This window comes from Saccopteryx leptura, chromosome 3 (assembly GCF_036850995.1).
Source record: "Saccopteryx leptura isolate mSacLep1 chromosome 3, mSacLep1_pri_phased_curated, whole genome shotgun sequence".
Classification (NCBI taxonomy): Eukaryota; Metazoa; Chordata; class Mammalia; order Chiroptera; family Emballonuridae; genus Saccopteryx; species Saccopteryx leptura.
Window position 1 is genome coordinate 319,893,668 of NC_089505.1, and position 20,803 is coordinate 319,914,470.

General features: G+C 34.6%; 1 protein-coding gene across 1 annotated transcript in view; it reads right to left on the minus strand.

The window, feature by feature from the left end:
- RP1 (RP1 axonemal microtubule associated) overlaps positions 1 to 20,803 on the minus strand; it is a 375,598-nt gene that overhangs the window by 300,336 nt on the left and 54,459 nt on the right. Inside the window, exons 7-8 of the mRNA XM_066379053.1 lie at positions 11,706 to 11,857; positions 2,976 to 3,054 (exon numbers count right to left, since the gene is read on the minus strand). Coding sequence (XP_066235150.1) covers positions 2,976 to 3,054; positions 11,706 to 11,857 — 231 coding nt within the window. The remainder of the gene's footprint in view (positions 1 to 2,975; positions 3,055 to 11,705; positions 11,858 to 20,803) is intronic.

Here is a 20,803-nt window from a genome sequence, read left to right on the forward strand (position 1 = left end):
ATTTGACAAAGGAGGTAAGAGCATACAATGGAGTTAAGACAGCCTCTTTAATAAATGGTGTTGGGAAAATTGGACAGCAACCTGCAAAAAAAAATGAAACTAGAACACCATCTTACACCATTCACAAAAGTAAACTCAAAATGGAGAAAAGACTTAAATGTAAGCCTTAAAACTATAGGCATATTACAAGAAAACATAGGCAGTAAGCTCTCCGACATCTATCTCAGCAATATATTTGCCAACTTGTCTCCATGGGCAAGTGAAATAAAAGACAAGATAAACAAATGGGTCTATATCAAACTAAAAAGCTTTTGCACAGCTAAAGACAATAAGAACAGAATAAAAAGACAAACTACACAATGGGAGAATATATTAGACCATACTTCTGGTAAACGGTTAATAACCAAAATTTATAAAGAACTTGTAAAACTCAACACCAGGAAGACAAACAATCCAATTAAAAAATGGGGAAAAGAAATGAATAGACACTTCTCCAAAGACGATGTACAGATGGCCAATAGACATATGAAAAAATACTCAACATCACTAATCATGAGAGAAATGCAAATTAAAACCACAATGAGATATCACCTCACACCAGTCACAATGGCACTCATCAACAAAACACAGAATAAGTGCTGGAGATGATGTGGAGAAAAGGGAACCCTCTTGCACTGCTGGTGGGAATTCAGACTGGTGCAGCCACTGTGGAAAACAGTATGGAGATTCCTCAAGAAATTAAAAATTGAACTGCCTTTTGACCCAGCTATACCACTTTTAGGAATATACCCCAAGAACACCCTAGCACCGTTTGAAAAGAAGAAATGCACCCCCATGTTTATGGCAGCATTGTTCACAATAACAAAGATCTGGAAACAGTACAAGTGTCCGTCTGTGGATGAGTGGATTAAAAAGCTTTGGTACATACTCTGGTTTCTCTTCAGATTGTATAAATCTTTCGCCTTTTAAAAAGCTTTGGTACATATATACTATAGAATACTACTCAGCCGTAAGAAATGATGACATCGGATCATTTACAACAACATGGATGGACCTTGATAACATTATACTGAGCGAAATAAGTAAATCAGAAAAAACTAAGAACTACATTCCAAACATAGGTAGGACATAAAAATAAAATTCAGAGACATGGACAAGAGTGTGGGGGTTCTGGGGTGTGGGGGAGGGAGGGAGAGGGTTGGGGGAGGGGAGAGGCACAAAGAAAACTAGTTAGAAGGTGACAGAAGACAATTGGACTTTGGGTCATGGGAATGCAGCATAATCAAATGTCAGAATAACCTAGTGATGTTTTCTCTGAACATATGTACCCTGATTTATCAATGTCACCCATTAAAAATTAAAAAAAAGAAAATATAATTTTTAAAAAATTCCAAAGACTATTAATAATTTATTGTCAGATGTACACTGCTTTCCCATTTATAAACAATCTCATGTAATCTTAAAATAACTACATGAGGTATTACTTTCATTTTACAATGTCTGAACTGAAGCTCAGAGAAGTTAAGGAATTTGGTCAAAATAAAAAAGTCAACAAGTGACAAGACCTAGATTCAAATCTATTTGCTGATTTAGATTCCCCTCTCTATGAGATACATAGCAATACTGCAGTTGCTGACATTAGATTTAGTGGATAAACTGGGAAAATCAGAATTTGGAGGGGAACAAAAAAAGGACTTGACCTCTCAACCAGAATCGAGAACAAAATGCTGTCCCAAGTACTTTAGTATTTAAAGTAATTTTGCTAGCTGTTGGTTGTCTCAAGAGCAACATTCCATCTTGGACATCTTTGTATTTACTACAGAAAATACGTGGTACAATACTGTAAATAGTAGATCCACCAGAAATATTTACAAAAATGAATTAATTGGTAAGTGTTAGCTTAGGCATCTTAATATGTCTTTTTAATATTGTTCTAGAGCATTGTCTAACAATCCTGCTGAAACCCAACTGACTTCCTTTGCAGAGTGTCATGCTATTTTACTATTTACCATGGAATAGGGCCCATACTCTCTAAAATTAGCTGTCAACTAACAGAAAAAATAAGATGCAAAAGATTTAAGCCTAATCAAAATATAAATGAATTTTTTCCAAGAGAGAAGACAACCTCAAAGTGATGTTTTGTCTTAGGATATTACCTATATTTAAGTTTTAATTTCTTATTCATCATTATCTTTGTTTTCACTGATTTTAAGTATATATACGATATTTTTCAGTATCATGTAATCTTTTTTGAATCAGCTTTGTCACCCTGCTACTCCACTCATTACTTATTTAAATACATGTTCATTACATATTTGTATGAGAACTTTGTTCTTAACATTTTGAAAATTATACACTGATACTTTTTAGAAAAAAGTTAACCATTTTGTTTGATGCTTTTTTATTTTTATCATTTTTGTAGTACATATACATTAGTACTCTTGTCTTTTGAAAAAATATTTTTTTATTTATAGTATAGTTATTTCATATACTAGCAGAAAATGAATTTATTAGGAATATATGGGTCACCTCATAGAACTGATGGGAAAACTAAGAAAGAAGCATAAACAAAATGGCAGCAGAAAATACAGCTGGGACCTTGCTATCAGGACAGGATCCTTAACATGCCTTTCTTGACACTATTGCTAATGCTTCATGGACTATCATTGCTACTGTGACCTCCAGTAGCATGCTGAAATGCTTCAACATGCTACAGAATATAAATCCAAAATTCTTCCAATATTTATACATCACTTTTTTTTAGCATTCTAGGCAGAACATCCATATAAACAAGCCTATTCCATTTTTAAAAATATACATTTACTTTAAATTTAAAGAATATTTGGGGAAGTATTTTAAATATTTAAAGATTAGTTTATTAAAAGTTTTCCACAATTACCTTCTAGATTTTTAGAGGGTTTCACATGAGTATAATGGAATCAGACCTTGAATATCTGTCTGTGGAAGACTCTTACCTGGGCCAAGCCCATCATGTCCTATGACAATCTTGTATAAATCCCCAAGGTGCACAGCTTCTAAGGAGAAAGTGTCAGTCTGCAACAAATTAAAGAAGTATACTTAAATCTAGACTATGAGTCTCATTTCTAACAAGAATATAAATTAAGATATAGTAAATATTGTGGAAAATGAATTAGGTTCATTCAGTAAATATTCAAATCTATGTAAATTAAGTAAAAGTAAAACAATAATATTAATTTATAGAACACAATAACAAATTTTCTTATATACCTCACTCCTCTTTATTGCCAAATTTTCATTATAAAAGCAGAAATCTTAGGACTCTCTATAAATATATTTTTAAATCAACAATATAAATATAATAATTATAAAATATACTAAATGTTTTAATTCATTTGAACACAACCAACTCTTTCCTGCCTTGGGATAGAACTTTTTCATCAATGTTGATGTGCCATTTACAAATATAATATTTCTAAAGTTGTTTTACTATATTGATGTAATATTAGTGAAAACACTATAATATTGACAACACTTTTTTGAAGTGCAATGTGCTGCTACAGTCAAAGCTACTCACATTTGAGCTCCAATGGCCCATGTATTCAGAATACATGTAAAAGTGAGGAGTCCAGAGCTCTCTTGTTAGAACTTAAGATAATAATACAGATTAAAATGTAAGAAAAACACATAATGTAGCATATCAGTTGAAAAATAATCCAGAAATGAAACATAACCTTTGCATTTGTATAGTATCTTATGCATTTTGAAATATGTTCACATATATTTTATGGTATTCTTAAAAGTCACTCAGTGTGAAAAAAAAATCTATTCTAAAGAAAAGAACAAAACCAGGATTAGAGCTCAGTTTCTCTGATATGTAATAATACTACACTTCTTTGTAACCACTCTGCCTCTGCATAAGTGGAATATAAAAAATAAAAATAACAGATAAAATCATTAACATTCATTTACAAATATATATATATAAATATAATATATATAGGTTGTGCCTGCTACAAGTTAATAACTAACATTGTCATCACTTTATTCATAAAACAAATCAACTAGAAAAGGAGGAATTTTTATATAATAACAGAAAATAGTATTAGTGAAAACTATTTGTTATATTATAACTGATATAGAGAATACTAAGAAATAGAAAGGAAATACAATGAAAATATCTTGACATATTCATTCTACTTGTATCATCAGAAAAAGCTAAGATAACTAAAATATAATGGGCCCTTTATGCTTTACTCAGTTAAAAATAAGTATTACTAGCATATTAATGTTAGTAATAGTAAAAAATAATGTAATGTATTCAGTTTCTACATTTGACAATCAAAGTTGTAATATACAACAATCCTCATTTAACAATATAAAATTTAACTTAAGAATTAGAAAATGGGAAATTATTTCAGCAACATGTTGGATTAGGCAGAATTAAGCCTTCACTCTACCATAAATATACCATTTTAACAATAATAAATAAACTAGAACAGTTCTTTGAAAAGTGTAGACACCAGAACAAAAGCTGCAGCACCTAGCCCTAAGCATGATGAAGAAGGGACTCCATTAAAACTCCACTTGTAATTTTTTGGGTGCCATAATCCTCCCACAACTTGGCATATGGAAGAAGCCTTCCATCTTACAAATTCTATCTTAGGACATACAAAAAAATATAAACCATGCATACAAAATCTTGTCTTCTCTGGGGCTGTGCAAGGAATTGAATCCTTTCTAATTTAAGTTGAAATACTAATAGTCTTAGGACAGATAAAAGGGAATAAACCATGCATACAAAATCCTGTCTTCTCTGGGGCTGTCCAAGGAACTGAATCCTTGGACATTTTGTGGGTTCTTACCTCATTTTTTGCCTCTTTGTCACTTCTCCCCAACTCAGGCCCTGCATTATATGTAGTTTTTGTTCCATTTAGCAAAATATAATTTTCAATTTTTCCCTATTTTCTCAAAAAAATTAATTATTTTACTTTTTAAATTTTTATACCTTCATTTTTTTATTCTTTATCAACCCTTATTAGTGTTATTAACAATACCACTCTCAAATACCATTAAGAAAAAAGAAATCAAATATCATGGATACAAAAGACAGAGATGTAGCTCAGATAAATGAGAAAAAATCTATAGAAAAATATTTCAATAGCTTGGAAATCTTGGAGTTAAGAGACAGATAATTTAAAATTGAAATCCTAAAAATACTCAGGGATATACAAGAAATCAAAGAAAGGCAATTTAGGGAGCTCAAAAAACAATTGAAAAACAGAAAGAATACTTCACAAAGGAAATTGAAACTATGAAAATGAATCAAACAGAGATGAAAAATTCAATTTATGAACTGAAAAATGAGATAACAGTTTAGCTAATAGAACAGGCCAGATAGAGAAGAAAATTAGTGACATAAAAGACAGGCAACTAGAGACACTACAGAGAAAAGAAGAGAGAGACTCATGAATTAAAAAAAAATGAGAAAGCCCTACAGGAATTGTCTGACTCCATCAAAAAGAGCAACATAAGAATAATGGGTATATCTAAAGGAGAAGATAGAAAAAATGGAATGGAGAATATATTCAAACAAAAAATAAATGAGAACTTTGCAAGCCTGTGGAAAGAACTAAGGCCTCGAATTCAAGAAGCAAACAGAACACCGAGTTATCTTAACCCTAACAAACCTACCTCAAGGCACATTATAATGAAATTGGCACAAACCAACAACAAAGAAAAAATTCTCAAGGCAGCCAAGGAAAAGAAGAATACAACATATAAAGGAAGGCACATTAGATTATCATCAGATTTCTCAGCAGAAACTCTACAAGCTAGAAGAGAGTGGACCCCAATATTTAAAGTTCTGAAAGAGAGGAACTTCCAACCAAGAATACTATACCATCAAAGCTATCCTTCAAATATGAAGGAGAAATAAAAACATTGACAGAACAGAAAAGATGAGGGAATTTACCACCAGAAAACCCCCACTTCAGGAAATACTAAAGGGTGTTTTCCAACAAGATACAAAGAACAAAAAACCCACAAAACCACAAGTAAAAGCTCCATCAAGAACACAATAAAATCAAATTTAATCTGTGACAACATAACAAAAGAGGGGAGAGGACAAATATTAACAGTAGCAAAGGAGGATGGAGTGCAGAAGCACTGACTAGATAATGAACTACAATGAACATGATAGGTAACCTTTCCATTACTTAATGGTAACCATGCCTAAAAAGCCACCACAGAAGAACATGACTTGAAAAAAGAAGCAATAGAGGAAAGAGGTATTGATTACAACCAAACAAAAACAAATGATAGAAAAACAAAAGAGAAGAATCAAACAAGATACAAAACTATCAGAAAGTAGTATATAAAATGGCAATAGGAAACCTTCAAGTGTCAATAATTACACTTAAAGTAAATGGATTGATTCACCAATAAAAAGACACAGAGTAGCAGAATGGATTAAAAAAGAAAATCCAACTCTGCATTGCCTACAAGAAACACTTCTAAGCTACAAGGAAAAAAATGAATTCAAAGTGAAAGGCTGGAAAACAATACTCTAAGAAAATAAAAAAAAAGCGGGCGTAGCAATACTCATACCTAACAATGCTGACTACAAGACAGCAAAGGTAATCAGAGACAAAAATGGTCATTTTATAATGATAATGGGGATATTGAATCAAGAAGACACAACACTTCTTAATATATCTTATATATACACCAAACCAAGGAGCACCAAAATATATAAGACAGCTACTGACTGACCTAAAAACAAAAACTGACAAAAATACAATCATTCTTGGAGACCTCAATATACTGCTGATGGCTCTAGACCAGGGGTCTCAAACTCAACTCAGCATGTGGGCCGCAGAGCAAGATCACAGCCGTTTGGTGGGCCGCACTAGGTCTACAAAAGGCAACTGTTACGCAACACTTTTCTCACTGCAGTTGAAAACAAAAAAAAACAGTACAACATTGTTCGGCGGGCCGTGAGTTTGAGACCCCTGCGCTAGACCATTCATCCAAACAGAAAATCAATAAAGAAATATTAGCCTTAAATGAAACAATAGAACAATTGGATATGATAGACATCTACAGGACATTTCATCCCACAGTTCCAGAGTATATATTTTACTCTAGTGTACATGAAACATTCTCAAGAATTGACCATATGTTGGGTCACAAAAGGAACATCAACAAATTCAGAAAGATTGATATAATTCCAAGCATATTCTTCAATCATAAAACCTTGAGATTGAATTGAACCACAAAAAAAGAGGTAAACAAACACAAAAATGTGGAAACTAAACAACATACTTTTAAAAAATGAGTGGGTCAAAGAAGAAATAAGTGCAGAGATCAAATATTACATACAAATGAAAATAACAATACAATATATCAGAATCTCTGGGATGCAGCAAAAGCAGTAATAAGAAGGAAGTTCATATCACTACAAGCCTATATGAACAAACAAGAGATAGCCCAAGTAAACCACTTAACTTCATATCTTAAGGAACTAGAAAAAGAAAACAAAGGCAACCCAAAACCAGTAGAAGAAAGCAAATAATAAAACTTAGAGAAGAAATAAACAAAGTAGAGAACAGAAAAACTATAGAAAAAATTAATAAAACAAAGAGCTGGTTCTTTGAAAAGATCAACAAAATTGACAAACCCTTGTCAAGACTCACTAAGGAAAAAAGAGAAAGGACTCAAATAAATAAAATCCAAAATGAAATAGAAGAAATCACCACAGATATCATAGATATACAAATTATTGAAGAATACTATGAAAAACTATATGCCACCAAATACAACAATCTAGAAGAAATGGATAAATTCCTAGAACAATACAATCTTCCTAGACTGAATCATGATGAAGCAGAAAGCGTAAACAGACCCATAAGCAGGGAGGAAATAGAAACAACTATCAAAAACCTCCCCCAAAAGAAAAGTCCAGGGCCAGATGGCTATACTAGTGCATTCTATCAAACATTCAAGGAAGACTTGGTTCCTATACTATTCAAAGTCTTTCCAAAAATTGAAAAAGAAGCAATACTTTCAAACATATTTTATGAGGCCAACATAACTCTCCTACCGAAACCTGGCAAGGACAACACACAAAAAAAGAAAACTACAGACCAATATCACTAATGAATACAGATGCTAAAATACTGAACAAGATACTAGCAAATCAAATACAACAACACATTAAAAAAATAATATTCATGATCAAGTGGGATTCATTCCAGAATCCCAAGAATGATTCAACATACGTAAAACAGTTAATGTAATACACCATATCAACAAAACAAAGGACAAAAACCATATGATTTTATCAATAGATGCAAAAAAAGGCATTCAATAAAATACAACACAATTTTATGTTAAAAACACTCAACAAAATGAGTATAGAAGGAAAATATCTCAACATAATAAAGGCCATTTATGATAAGCCATCAGCTAACATCATATTAAATGGCATAAAACTGAGGACTTTTCCCCTAAAATCAGGAACAAGACAAGGTTGCCCACTCTCTCCACTCTTATTCAATGTAGTGCTGAAAGTTTTAGCCAGAGCAATCAGACAAGAAAAAGAAATAAAAGGCATTCATATTGGGAAAGAAGAAGTGAAGTTTTCACATTTTGCAGATGATATGATCCTATACATTGAAACCCCAAAGACTCCACAAAAAAGACCACTAGAAACAATAAACCAATACCAATACAGTAAGGTTGCAGAATAAAAAATTAATATACAAAAGTCTGTTGCCTTCCTATATGCCAATAATGAAACCTCAAAAAATGAACTCAAAACAATAATCCCCTTCATGGTTACAACAACAACAAAAAAATAGGCAAGAAGAAAATAACATTTTCAAAGTAGAACAAAAGAAGTAAAATTATCTCTGTTCAAAATAACACAATCTTCTCTGAAAAAAACTAAAGATTTCACAAAAACTGTTAAAACTAATAAATAAATTCAGCAAAAATGCAAGATACAAAATCAATACACAACCCTGGCTGGTTGGCTCAGCGGTAGAGCGTCAGCCTGGCAGGCGGGGGACCCAGGTTCGATTCCCAGCCAGGGCACACAGGAGAAGCGCCCATTTGCTTCTCCACCCCCCTCCTTCCTCTCTGTCTCTCTCTTCCCCTCCCGCAGCCAAGGCTCCATTGGAGCAAAGATGGCCCGGGCGCTGGGGATGGCTCCTTGGCCTCTGCCCCAGGCGCTAGAGTGGCTCTGGTCGCAGCAGAGCGACGCCCCGGAGGGGCAGAGCATCGCCCCCTGGTGGGCAGAGCGTCGCCCCTGGTGGGCGTGCCGGGTGGATCCCGGTCGGGCGCATGCGGGAGTCTGTCTGACTGTCTCTCCCCGTTTCCAGCTTCAGAAAAATACAAAAAAAAAAAATCAATACACAAAAATCATGTGTTCTTCCTTCAGTTACAAACTATCATCAATTTAAGTTTAGGCTTCCAAGTTGATGCTATTGCTAAAAGAACAGCTCAGTTGACATGCCATGTTCTCCAGAATGTATAACACTAGAGACTAAGAAAAACCTTGTTGGAAAGTGCAGTCAAATAGAAAAAGTACACATCTATTGTTGTCTGGGAAGTCAAACTAGAAATAAAATATGTTGTTTTATTTACTTTAAAGAAGTTTCTATACATTAACAATGACCAATGTCAAAAAAATTAAGAAATTAATTCCATTTATAATAGCATCAAAAAGAATAAAAAACTTAGAAATAAATCTAATCAAGGACTTAAAAGACTTGTACATGAATAACATCAAAACATTGCTGTAAAAAATAAAAGCAGACAAAAATAAACAGGAAAACATCTTGTGCTCATGGATTGATTGACTCAATATTATTAAAATATCAAAACTACAAAAGCAATTTTAGAATCAACGAAATCCTAATCAAAATAACAATGGCATTTTTGTAGAAATGGAAAAATCTCCATCCTAATGGAATCTCAAGGGATTATCAACAGTCAAAACAATTAAAAAAAAAAGAATAAACTTGGATGTTTCATACTTTCTGATTTCACAACATACTACAAAGTTACAGTAATCAAAATGGAATGGTGCTGACATAAAGACAGGGATAGAGACACAGAGCATAAGATAGGGAACCCAGAAATAAGCCCACATATATATGATCAAATGATCCTCAAGAAAGCTCCAAGACTACTTAATAGCAATAGGATAGTCTCTTTAATATAACATTAGGAAAACTAGATAGCCAAAGGAAAAAGAATAAAATATAAAAAAATTAATTCATAATGTATTAAAGATCTAAATGCAATTATCCAAATTAAATAGCTCTAAAAGAAAACATATGGGAAAAGCTTGAGAATATTGGATTTAGCAATGATTTCACAGATATGACACCAAAGGCATAGGCAAAATAAAGCAAAATAAGCAAATGGGATTATATCAAACTTAAAAATCCTCTGAGCACCAAAGGATACAATTTAAAAAGTGAAAAAGCAACTTATAGAACTGGAGAAATTTGCTAATTATATATGTTATAAGGGGTAAATATCTAAAGTATATAAAAAACATCTAAAACTCAACAATAAATAAATAACTTGATTTTAAAATGGAAAAAGAGTTGAATAACTATTTCTCCAAAGATAATATACAAATGTCCAACAGCATATGAAAAGATGTCAACATAATTTAACATTAGACAAATACACATCAAAAGCACAATGAGATATCACCTCATAACCACTGGGATGGTTACTATCAGAAGAAGAAAAACAAAACAAAAACAGAAAATACAAATGTTGGTAAACTGTGAATAAATTAAAACTTGTGCGCATTGATGGTAGAATTGTCAAGTGGTGTGATCACTATTGAAAACAATATGCTGGTTCATTAAAAAATTAAAATCAAACTTCCATATGATCCAGTATTTCCACTTCTGAGTATATACCCAAAAGAATTGAATGGTAGGTACCATAGAGATATTTGCACACCCACTGCATTATTCACAACAGTCAAGAGTTCAAAAACCATTATCTTCATCAATGGACTAGTGGAATAATGGATTAATGGATAAAGAAAATGTGATACAGGCTCTGGCTGAATAAACCATCATTTTGGCATGCTGAGGTCACGTGTTTGATCCTGGTCAGGGCACATAGGAGAAGCAATCAATGAATGCACACTTGTATAAAACAACTAAATAAAACAATGAGTTGATGCTTCTCTTACTCTCTCTCTCTCCCTTCCACTTTCTCTCCCCCAAATCAATTGAAAAACTTAAAAAGAGAAAGAGAAACAGAAAAAGAATGTAATATATACATACAATGGAATATTATTTAGCCTTACAGGGAAAGGAAATCTGTCACATTCTACAACACAATGTGCCCTGAGGATGCTGTACTAAATGAAATAATCCAGTCACAAAAGGAAAATTACTGTGGATTCCAATTATGCAAGATATCTAATGTAGTCAAATTCATAGATACAGAAAGAAGAATGATGGTTACCAAGGGGTAGGGGAAGGGAGAAACAAGTTGTTTAATGATTATAGTGTTTCAGTTTTGAACAATCAAAATTTTTTGTATATTTGTTGCACAACAATGTGAATATTATAATTAACACTACTGAATTGTGCACTTAAAATTAAGATGATAAATTTTATTTTATATATATTTTTATCACAATTTTTTTTAAAAATTAGAGAAAGAATTTTTTCATCACTTACTTGTCCTCTTAAAAAACTGTTGGAGCTCTTCAATCGAAATAGTTGTCGGGATCCTGTATCTCCCCTTTTCCCATAGATAGAAATGTAGACATTTGCTACTGTCCCAGAATTCCAAAGCTCACCAGTTGCCACATGCACTTCATACACTGTCACTGACATAAATAAATAAATAAATAAATAAATAAATAAATAAATAAATAAATAAATAAATAAATATGCTTTATGTGCCAAACATTACTCACATGATAGAAAAAATATATATACATATATATAATCAAGAGTTCCAGTTTTAGGTAAGATGAAGTAACACATTACACCCAGTCTTTTCCTCTACAAAATCTTGACAGAATACATGGAGTAGCTATAAGAAGACTGAAAAATAAAGAGTGGCAGAAGAATCTATGAGACGACCAGAATTTAAAGTATTAACAAGTTGCAGTGACTTTACCATATTGTTTTTCATCCTCTGTTATCTCCCAGCTGGGACTCAGTGTTCCAGAAAACTGGATGTAAGCACTGGAATTCAGGAAAACCCTACTTGCTCTAAATCAAGAAGCAGAAAAGAAAATACCTAGCATATAGAGAATGTGCCCATATTCTACCATTATTTTCTCTTTCATTTCTTTATTCCCTCACATCCCAATGTCTGGGCAGAGAAGCACACAAGAGCCAACCCTCAAGGGAAAAGAATTTTTACTTCTATTCAGAGGATCTGGGCTTCAACAGGATGGAGCCAATATCTGTTACTTTCTTTCCTCTTTGTTGTACTACTTCTTAGACCTGGACACAGGAAGATTCAGAAGTGTGAAGAAAAATAGAAAAACTAAAGCACCAGTTAACCAGTCAAAGAATCAAAAAAAAAAGGGGGGGGTCAAGGAAATAGAGAAGATAGAAGGAGATCACAAAAAGGAAAGAAAAGCAAATCCATAAAGTTGTTTATGAACTCCTGGGCTCATGCCTAAGCTGAAGATGCATAAATCTGATCCTATTCAGCATACCAAAGATTTTGAGATCTAAACCAACAAATAAACCTCTACCTCGACCCCATATTCACCACTTAATAGCACACCTGTGGGAGAGATCTAAATAGCACCACAAGACTTTAAAAACTGAACCCACATTGGAACCACAGCTCAGATGACAGATTAGTATATGTGACCTGAAACTAACAAGTGGTTGACTGTCTATTAAACAAACAAAAAAAAATTTAAATAACATCTAGTGTCTCAAATAATATACAAAAAATCTAGGATATAATTCAAAATTATTCAGCATATAAAGAAAAATCTCAACTTGCACAGAAAAACGACAATAAATAACACCAAATCAAGATGACAAAATATTAAAATAATCTAGAAAAGACTTTAGAGAAACTATGATACAAATGCTACTGTAAACAATTATGAACACTTTTGGAACCAATGGAAAAAAAATAGCCTCATCAAAAAAAGATAGAAAACTTAAAGAAGATACAAATGGAAATTTAAGACCTGAAAAAAAAGCAAATTTTAAAACTCACTGAATAGGGTCAAGAGAAGAACAGAGAGGACAGAAAAGGCATCATTAAACTTGAAGACAAATAAAAATTATCCAGTCTAACAAAGAAATATTTCTTTAAAAAATGAATAAAGCCTCAGGGATCTGTTGAAAATAATTTAAAATTTTAACATTCATGTCATGCAGTATCTAAAGAAGAGGAGAAGTACGAAGCTCAAAAATATACCAGGTATTTGAAAAAATGGCAAAAAATTTCTCAAATTTGCCAAAAGACATATACCCATAGATGTAAAACGTTCAGTAAACCCTAAACACAATGAATCCAAGTAAATCCATGTCCAAAAACATCATAATCAAACTGCTGAAAAGAAAGGACAAAGAAAAAAATTTAAAACAGCCAGAGAAGCCTGACCAGAGGGTGGCACAGTGGATAGAGTATCAGACTGGGACACAGAGGATCCAGGTTTGAAATCCTGAGGTCGCCAGTTTGAGTGTGGGCTCATCTGGTTTGAGCATAGATCACCAGTTTGAGCCCACGGTCACTGGCTTAAGCAAGGAGTCACTTGGTTTGCAGTAGCCCCCTGGTCAAGGCACATATGAGAAAGCAATCAATGAGCAACTAAGGTGCTGCAACAAAGAATTGATGCTTCTCACCTCCCTCCCTTCCTGTCTGTCTGTCCCTATCTGTCCTTTTCACTGTCTCTCTCTCTGTCTTACACACACACACACACACACACACACACACACACACACACACACACACAGAAATAAATAAATAAATAAACACCCAGAGAAAATGGTATTATGTTAAATAGTACTAAATTACTATAAAAGAATCAGGATTCTAATGACTGTAGAAATGACATCAGAAATCACAGAGGCCCAAAGGAAATGGCACAACATAATTAAAGGGCTAAAAGCAAAGAATTATCAACACAATTATCCTTCAGGAATGAAGATGACATAAACACATCCTCAGATGAATAAAAAACTAATAAAATTCCTTGCTAGAAGAACTACTTTAAAAGAATTTTTAAAGGAAATCCTATGTAGGCTCTGCCAACATATAAAGTGTTGGCCCAGCATATGAACATTCAAGGTTCGATTCCAGTCAGGGCACACAGGAGAAGTGACTATCCTCCCCTTATCCCCTTTTCTCACCATTTCCCTCCAGCAGCCAGTGGTTTCATTGGTTTGAGCATGGCCCCACCCCGGGCGCTGAGGATAGCTTGGTTGGTTTGAGCGCATCAGCCTCAGGTGCTAAAAATAACTTGGTACTCAAACATTGGCCCCAGAGAGAGTTGCCAAGTGAATCCCAGTTAGATATGCAGGAGTCTACCTTACTATCTCCCCTCCTCTCACCTAAAAAAAAAGAGAAGAAAAGAAAATTCTTCAGAGAGAAGGCAAGTAATACCAAAAGGAAACTTGGAACATTAAAAATGAAGGAAGAGCAACAAAAATGAACCTGCATAGAAACAAGTGGAATAAACATGAAACTGAGGTGATGAAGTTAGCCATTTTATGGGCATGGATATGTTAAAGAAGAAGAAAAAATATCACCAAACTACACTTATGTATCTTGATTTTAGTCAAAACTGTATTTGTAACATTCTACAGCCACCTGTGTACAAAAAATGAAAGATTTCTTATTCTTAAACTCCAATACAAATTCTCCACTAAGCCAATTATTAAAACTAATGTTAATATTACATATTTCTATTTCACTCAGCTTTCCAGGAAATGTCAATGAAGTCACCTTACTAAATCCTGGCCACATTTTGTAATCAAAAAGGCAGCTTCAGAGGTCAAGCAAGTGGATTCACCAAAAAGTACTGGGATGATTCCCCATTAGAATGGTACAACAGAACTCTAAGGCCAAACAAGGCAGCATAAGAAGTTAAATCTATAGACTGGGAATTTCTCACATTTCACTAGACTCTAAGCAGTACCAGGTGGAGATACCCAGGACAGGTATGTAGACATAAAAGGGACTTCAATAAGCCACAAAAAGCCTATCAACTGCTAAATGGAAACTACCTCTTCCCCACCCCCCACAAAATTCTAAAAGGTCACTCTCCATCCTCCCACTTGCTTCTTTTCCGTTTCCATCACTGTCACCTATTTTCAGAGGCCCAATCTTATCAACATTATTATTCTCAAGAGCAGAGAGTAAGAAAACCATCTTCTTCATAATAGTCACAAATTCCCAAAACACCCCCTTTTTTTTTTTTTAACAATTATTGAGGAAGTCTATAAGGAAAAATGAGGGAAGAGAAGAAAGGCCAGCTATGAAACTTTGAGCAGATTATTGAATCTCTCTGTTCCTCAATTTTCTCATTTGCAAATGGAAGTAATAACGGTGCCCACCCTGAGAAAGCTGTGGTATTGGATAAGTAAGATAAAATATTTAAAGCACTTTCTCCAGTATCTGTTTCAAGAATTCTCAATAAAACAGGAACAAAAGTAATAATCGATTAGCCCATCACTGGTGCTATCAAATGTGCTCAACAGCCTCTGTGCAGAAAATAGCAACTGACCCACATGTGCATTGAGATACTTCGGAATTCTCATGAAACTACAGTGGGTCTGTAAAGTCATGGTGCACTTTTGACCGGTCACAGGAAAGCAACAAAAGATGATAGAAATGTAAAATCTGCACCAAATAAAAGGAAAACCCTCCCAGTTTCTGTAGGATGATGTGGCAGCATGTGCGCATGCACAGATGATGACGTAACACTGTGTGTACAGCAGAGCTGCCCACGGCCATGCCAGTCGAGATGTGGACGGTACAGAGGAAAGTTCAGTGTGTTCTTTGGCACACTAAATTTGAATCCATGACCAAAGTGCAACATGAATATCAGCGCGTTTATAACGAAGCGCCACCACATAGGAATAACAATACTTGGTAGGATAAGCAGTTGAAGGAACTGGCAGTTTGGTGGAGAAACCCCGTTCTGGTAGGCCATCAGGCAGTGACGAGTCTGTAGAGGCTATATGGGATAGCTACCTAAGGAGCCCTAAAAAATCTGTGCGTGAGCCCACATCGAACTGCACTGACTAGGTATGAAACTGGGAGAGTTTTCCTTTTATTTGGTGCAGATTTCATGTTTCTATCATCTTTTGTTGCTTTCCTGTGACCAGTCAAAAGTGCACCATGACTTTACAGACACACTGTATTTTAATCGCCCTCTTCTTCTAACCATTGCTGTACTCTTCAAGGGCTGAGTCAAGTTCTGCCTCCTCCCAGAAGCCAACCCTCACTGTCTACTTACTCTTCCAAAATAACTTCAGCCATTCACTCTACCACACATCCTTTGGCTCCTAATGCTTACATATCATCCTTCTCTAGAAGGGGGATCCTGGGACATTCCAGCAATCAGATAAAACATAAAATACTTGAGGGCAAGACTGAATCTCCTGGTCCCTGAATCTCCTCAACTTGCTCTTCAGTGCCCAGTTGAGGACAGGGCAAAATTACAAGCAGGGTTGGATCCAAGTGCATGGCTGACTGCAATAGTGGGTAGACAATATTTCCTTTCTGACCCATAGAATGGCTCATGTAATATAGACAGATATTGGAAAAATAAATATGTTCAATCAAACAAGCTACAGTATCTTTGAGGAAAATGCTATCACTGTTGAAACAACTTCTGAAGTTCAAACAAAATTTTAAGATAATGTGACTAATGCAGATGTTTTATGAGACAAAAAGCTGGAAGAATAAATATAGTAGATGTCTCAAAAATAACTCTAAGAATAATCCACAATCATCAGTTACAATAAAACTACCGCAGAGTTCACCATTCATATGTAGTTATTTAGCATAGATGACAGAAAACTCAGTAACATAAACCTAGCTTTAATCACTTGGGTATTTTCCCTGAGGTTGTCACAATAGCGCATAAAAATAAAAACATCAAATTAAATTACTCATAATTTAGGACAGTGAAACCATTTAGAGTAACATTTAACTAAAATATCTCAATTTAAATTTATAATTTCAATAATCCTTCATCTTTGATTATATTAGAGATTATAAGACTCATATACATTAGGTTTTTGGGGGGTTTTTTTAATTCATTTTAGAGAGGAGAGAGAGTTAGAATGAGAGAGAGAGAGAGAGAGAGAGAGAGAGAGAGAGAGAGAAAGGGGGGAGGAGCAGGAAGCATTAACTCCATATACGCCTTGACCAGGCAAGCCCAGGGTTTTGAACCAGTGACCTCAGTGTAACAGGTCAACGCTTTATTCACTGAGCCACCATAGGTCAGGCTTCATATACATTAGTTTATTTCTTAAAAAAAAAACCTTGTAATTCAAAGAGCAATGAATATTACTGCAGTTTTGTACATAAGGAATCTGAAGCACAGATGGGTAAGTAAATGTCTACCGGTCACACAGTTAATTAACTAATGATAATTGGACTAAAATATGTTTCTAGTGGTTATTAGGTACTTTATATATTATTGGTTTAATTGGATTTTAATTTTAATATATTATTTATATCTTTTAATAGGGTAGTATATATGCATTCTATTATGATGCCCAATTCACAGGAAATCTCTAAAATGGGGTGTATACATCCTAGAAGGTGAGCAAAATGATACACTAAAGTGGGAATATTAAACATTTTAAAATATTTCTTTTTTATATGTGTTTTATACTAATCAAGATCAGCACATAGATAATCTGATTCCAGAGTTCTGCATACTCTTAAATATGACCCTCTTCCAGCTCCTTGCATTTGGATTTTCATATCAGTGGCATTGCTCTGTTCTCCCTTCTCTCTCAGTTCATGCAGAGACAGGAACTACAAGTAGTAAGCATTGAAAGAAATTTTATTTAGTTTCTATTGTTAACTTGGCTATTATTCCCTGGAACATTAATATTTTCTATTAAGCTTTTACCCAAAATTTAATTTTCTCCTTTTTAAAAAACCAAATGGCTAATTTTGATAAAGTTAGAAGGCAATAGCAGGAAAAAGATCAGGTAACAATACTAAGAAAAGTGAATTGCAATATATCATACACACACTACATACACCCACACACGCATGTGTGCGCACTTATGGGATATTATTCAGCCATTTAAAAAAAAAAAAAAGGAAATCCTGCCATTTGTGATGACAGTATAGATGGGCCTTGAGAACATTATGCTATATGAAGTAAGACCAAAAAAGACAAATACTGCAGGATTTCTCTTAGATGTGGAACCTTTAAAAAAAGAAGTCAAACATAAAAAAAGAGATCTAATTGTGATTACCTGGAGTGAGAGAATCAGATGAAGGTGGTCAAAAGGTAAAACTTTCAGTTATAAATAAGTACTGGAGAGGCCCTGGCTGGTTGGCTCAGTGGTAGAGCGTCGGTCTGGCGTGCAGGAGTCCCGGGTTCAATTCCCAGCCAGGGCACACAGGAGAGGTGCCCATCTGCTTCTCCACCCCTCTGCCTCTCCTTCCTCTCTGTCTCTCTCTTCCCCTCCCGCAGCCAAGGCTCCATTGGAGCAAAGTTGGCCCGAGTACTGAGGATGGCTCCATGGCCTCTGCCTCAGGCGCTAGAATGGCTCTGGTTGCAACAGAGCGATGCCCCAAATGGGCAGAGCATTGCCCCCTGGTGGGCATGCTGGGTGGATCCCAGTCGGGTGCATGCAGGAGTCTGTCTGACTGCCTCCCTGTTTCTGGTTTCAGAAAAATACAAAAAATAATAATAATAAGTACTGGAGATACAATGATGACTATAATTAATACCGTTGTGTGGTATATTTGAAAGTTGCTAAGAGAATAAATCCTAAAAGTTCTCATCACAAGAAAAAATTTTTTTTTCTTTTTTTATTTCTTGGATCTTTATGAGATGATGCTTATTAACTAAACTTGCAGGAATCACTTCACTATAAATCATTATGTTGTACATCTTAAATCTATGCAGAGCTTTATGTCAATTCCATCTCAATAAAAGGGGAAAAAAGTGAACTGGAGTCTTCTTCCTAATTAAATGACATATTCACCCAGGCACCAATTGTGCAAATTAAAGTTCAAAATAGTTGTTTTAATAAAATAGCTTTCAGGGACATCAATAAGGTACTGGAACAGGAAGCCCCAGTTGTGTTGTCTTAGGTACCAACTTAACAAAACACAAATCAATTGTCTTAGTAAAAATCTCCAAAAACAATACGAGGTTCCTGTATGGAGACAAGCCCAGAGCCAAAACACCACATCAAAGCCCCTAAGAAAATTCCTGGTATAGTGCATGCCTAAACCCCCCTCCCCAGCACAGCACAATACAATTGGGAGGAAATACCCAACACCTGGTTTCTTGAGGAAGTAAAGAAAAAAGTGAAACATATGTCCACCATTCTGGCTTTTCAAGAACATGTCTAAATGACTGGTTTCTGTCCCTGCTGAACCAAACACTGACAGGAGTGGGCACAGGGAGTGTGCGGCTGAGAACAAAGGCAAGCAGCACAGTTTTGTCCAGCACCCGAGAAACTACAGAACTGCCGATATGCACCCAGGGAAGCTCCTGAGCAAAAACACATAAACTTTTTCCAAGTAGGAGATTACATACATAATAAAAGAAAAAGCAAAGTTAGAAAAGGATAGAGGGGTCTCCAAAATCTCTAGTAGGGCTAATTAGTGAAGCTTCCTGTATAAGAAGCCAGTCCACAAACAGTAGACAGGTGACTGTTTTTTCAAATGTCCAAATTGCACCAAAAAATCACAAACATAGCAAATAAAAGAGAAATATGACCCAATCAAAGGAACAAATTAATCTTAAGAAACCAAATATAAAGAAATGGATATCTGTGAATACCTGACAAGTTCAAATAATTATAAAAATGGACAATGAGCTAAAAGAGAACATAGACAACTAAATGACATCAGGAACACTATGCACAAACAAAAAGATAATATCAAAAAAGATGCAGAAAATGTGAAGAAGAGGGAGAAGACATTCTGGAGCTGAAGTATACAAAAACTGAATTGAGAAATTCACTAATTAGAAATTTTTTCATTTATTTGCAAACTTGACCAGCAGAAGAATCCATGAACTTAAAGGTAGACAGCTGATTTGAAATTATCAAATCGGGACAAAAAACATAATGCCATTTTTAAAAAGAAAAAAATTACCTTACATACAACACAGATGAATTTCAGTCGTTATGCTTAAGTGAAATAAGCCAATTACAAAAGGAATACCATTATATGGTTCTACCCAAATGACTCTAAAATAGTCAAAAATCAAAGAAACAGAGTAGAAAGTTGATTGGCAAGTGCTGGGGAAATGGAGTAGAGTGAATTAGTGTTTAATGACTATAGAGTTTCAGCTTTGTAGTTCCACATGTAAGGAGCTTAAAAGATACCACTCCATCCTAACTAGTAAAAAGCTAATTAGACTGAAAAATCAACAACTCTTCTGAGATTTGTAAAAGAAGTAAGGACACAGGGCAAGACTGGAGGCAAAGATATGTGAACACAGAGAGTCACAACTTACAGTGGTAGAAACTTATGAGCAGAAACTGCCACAGGAACCATTGCCAAGGTAGGAAAATCTTAACTGTAATTACAATTGTTGGAGACTCGTTGCAGACAAGTCTGAGTGTTAAAAACT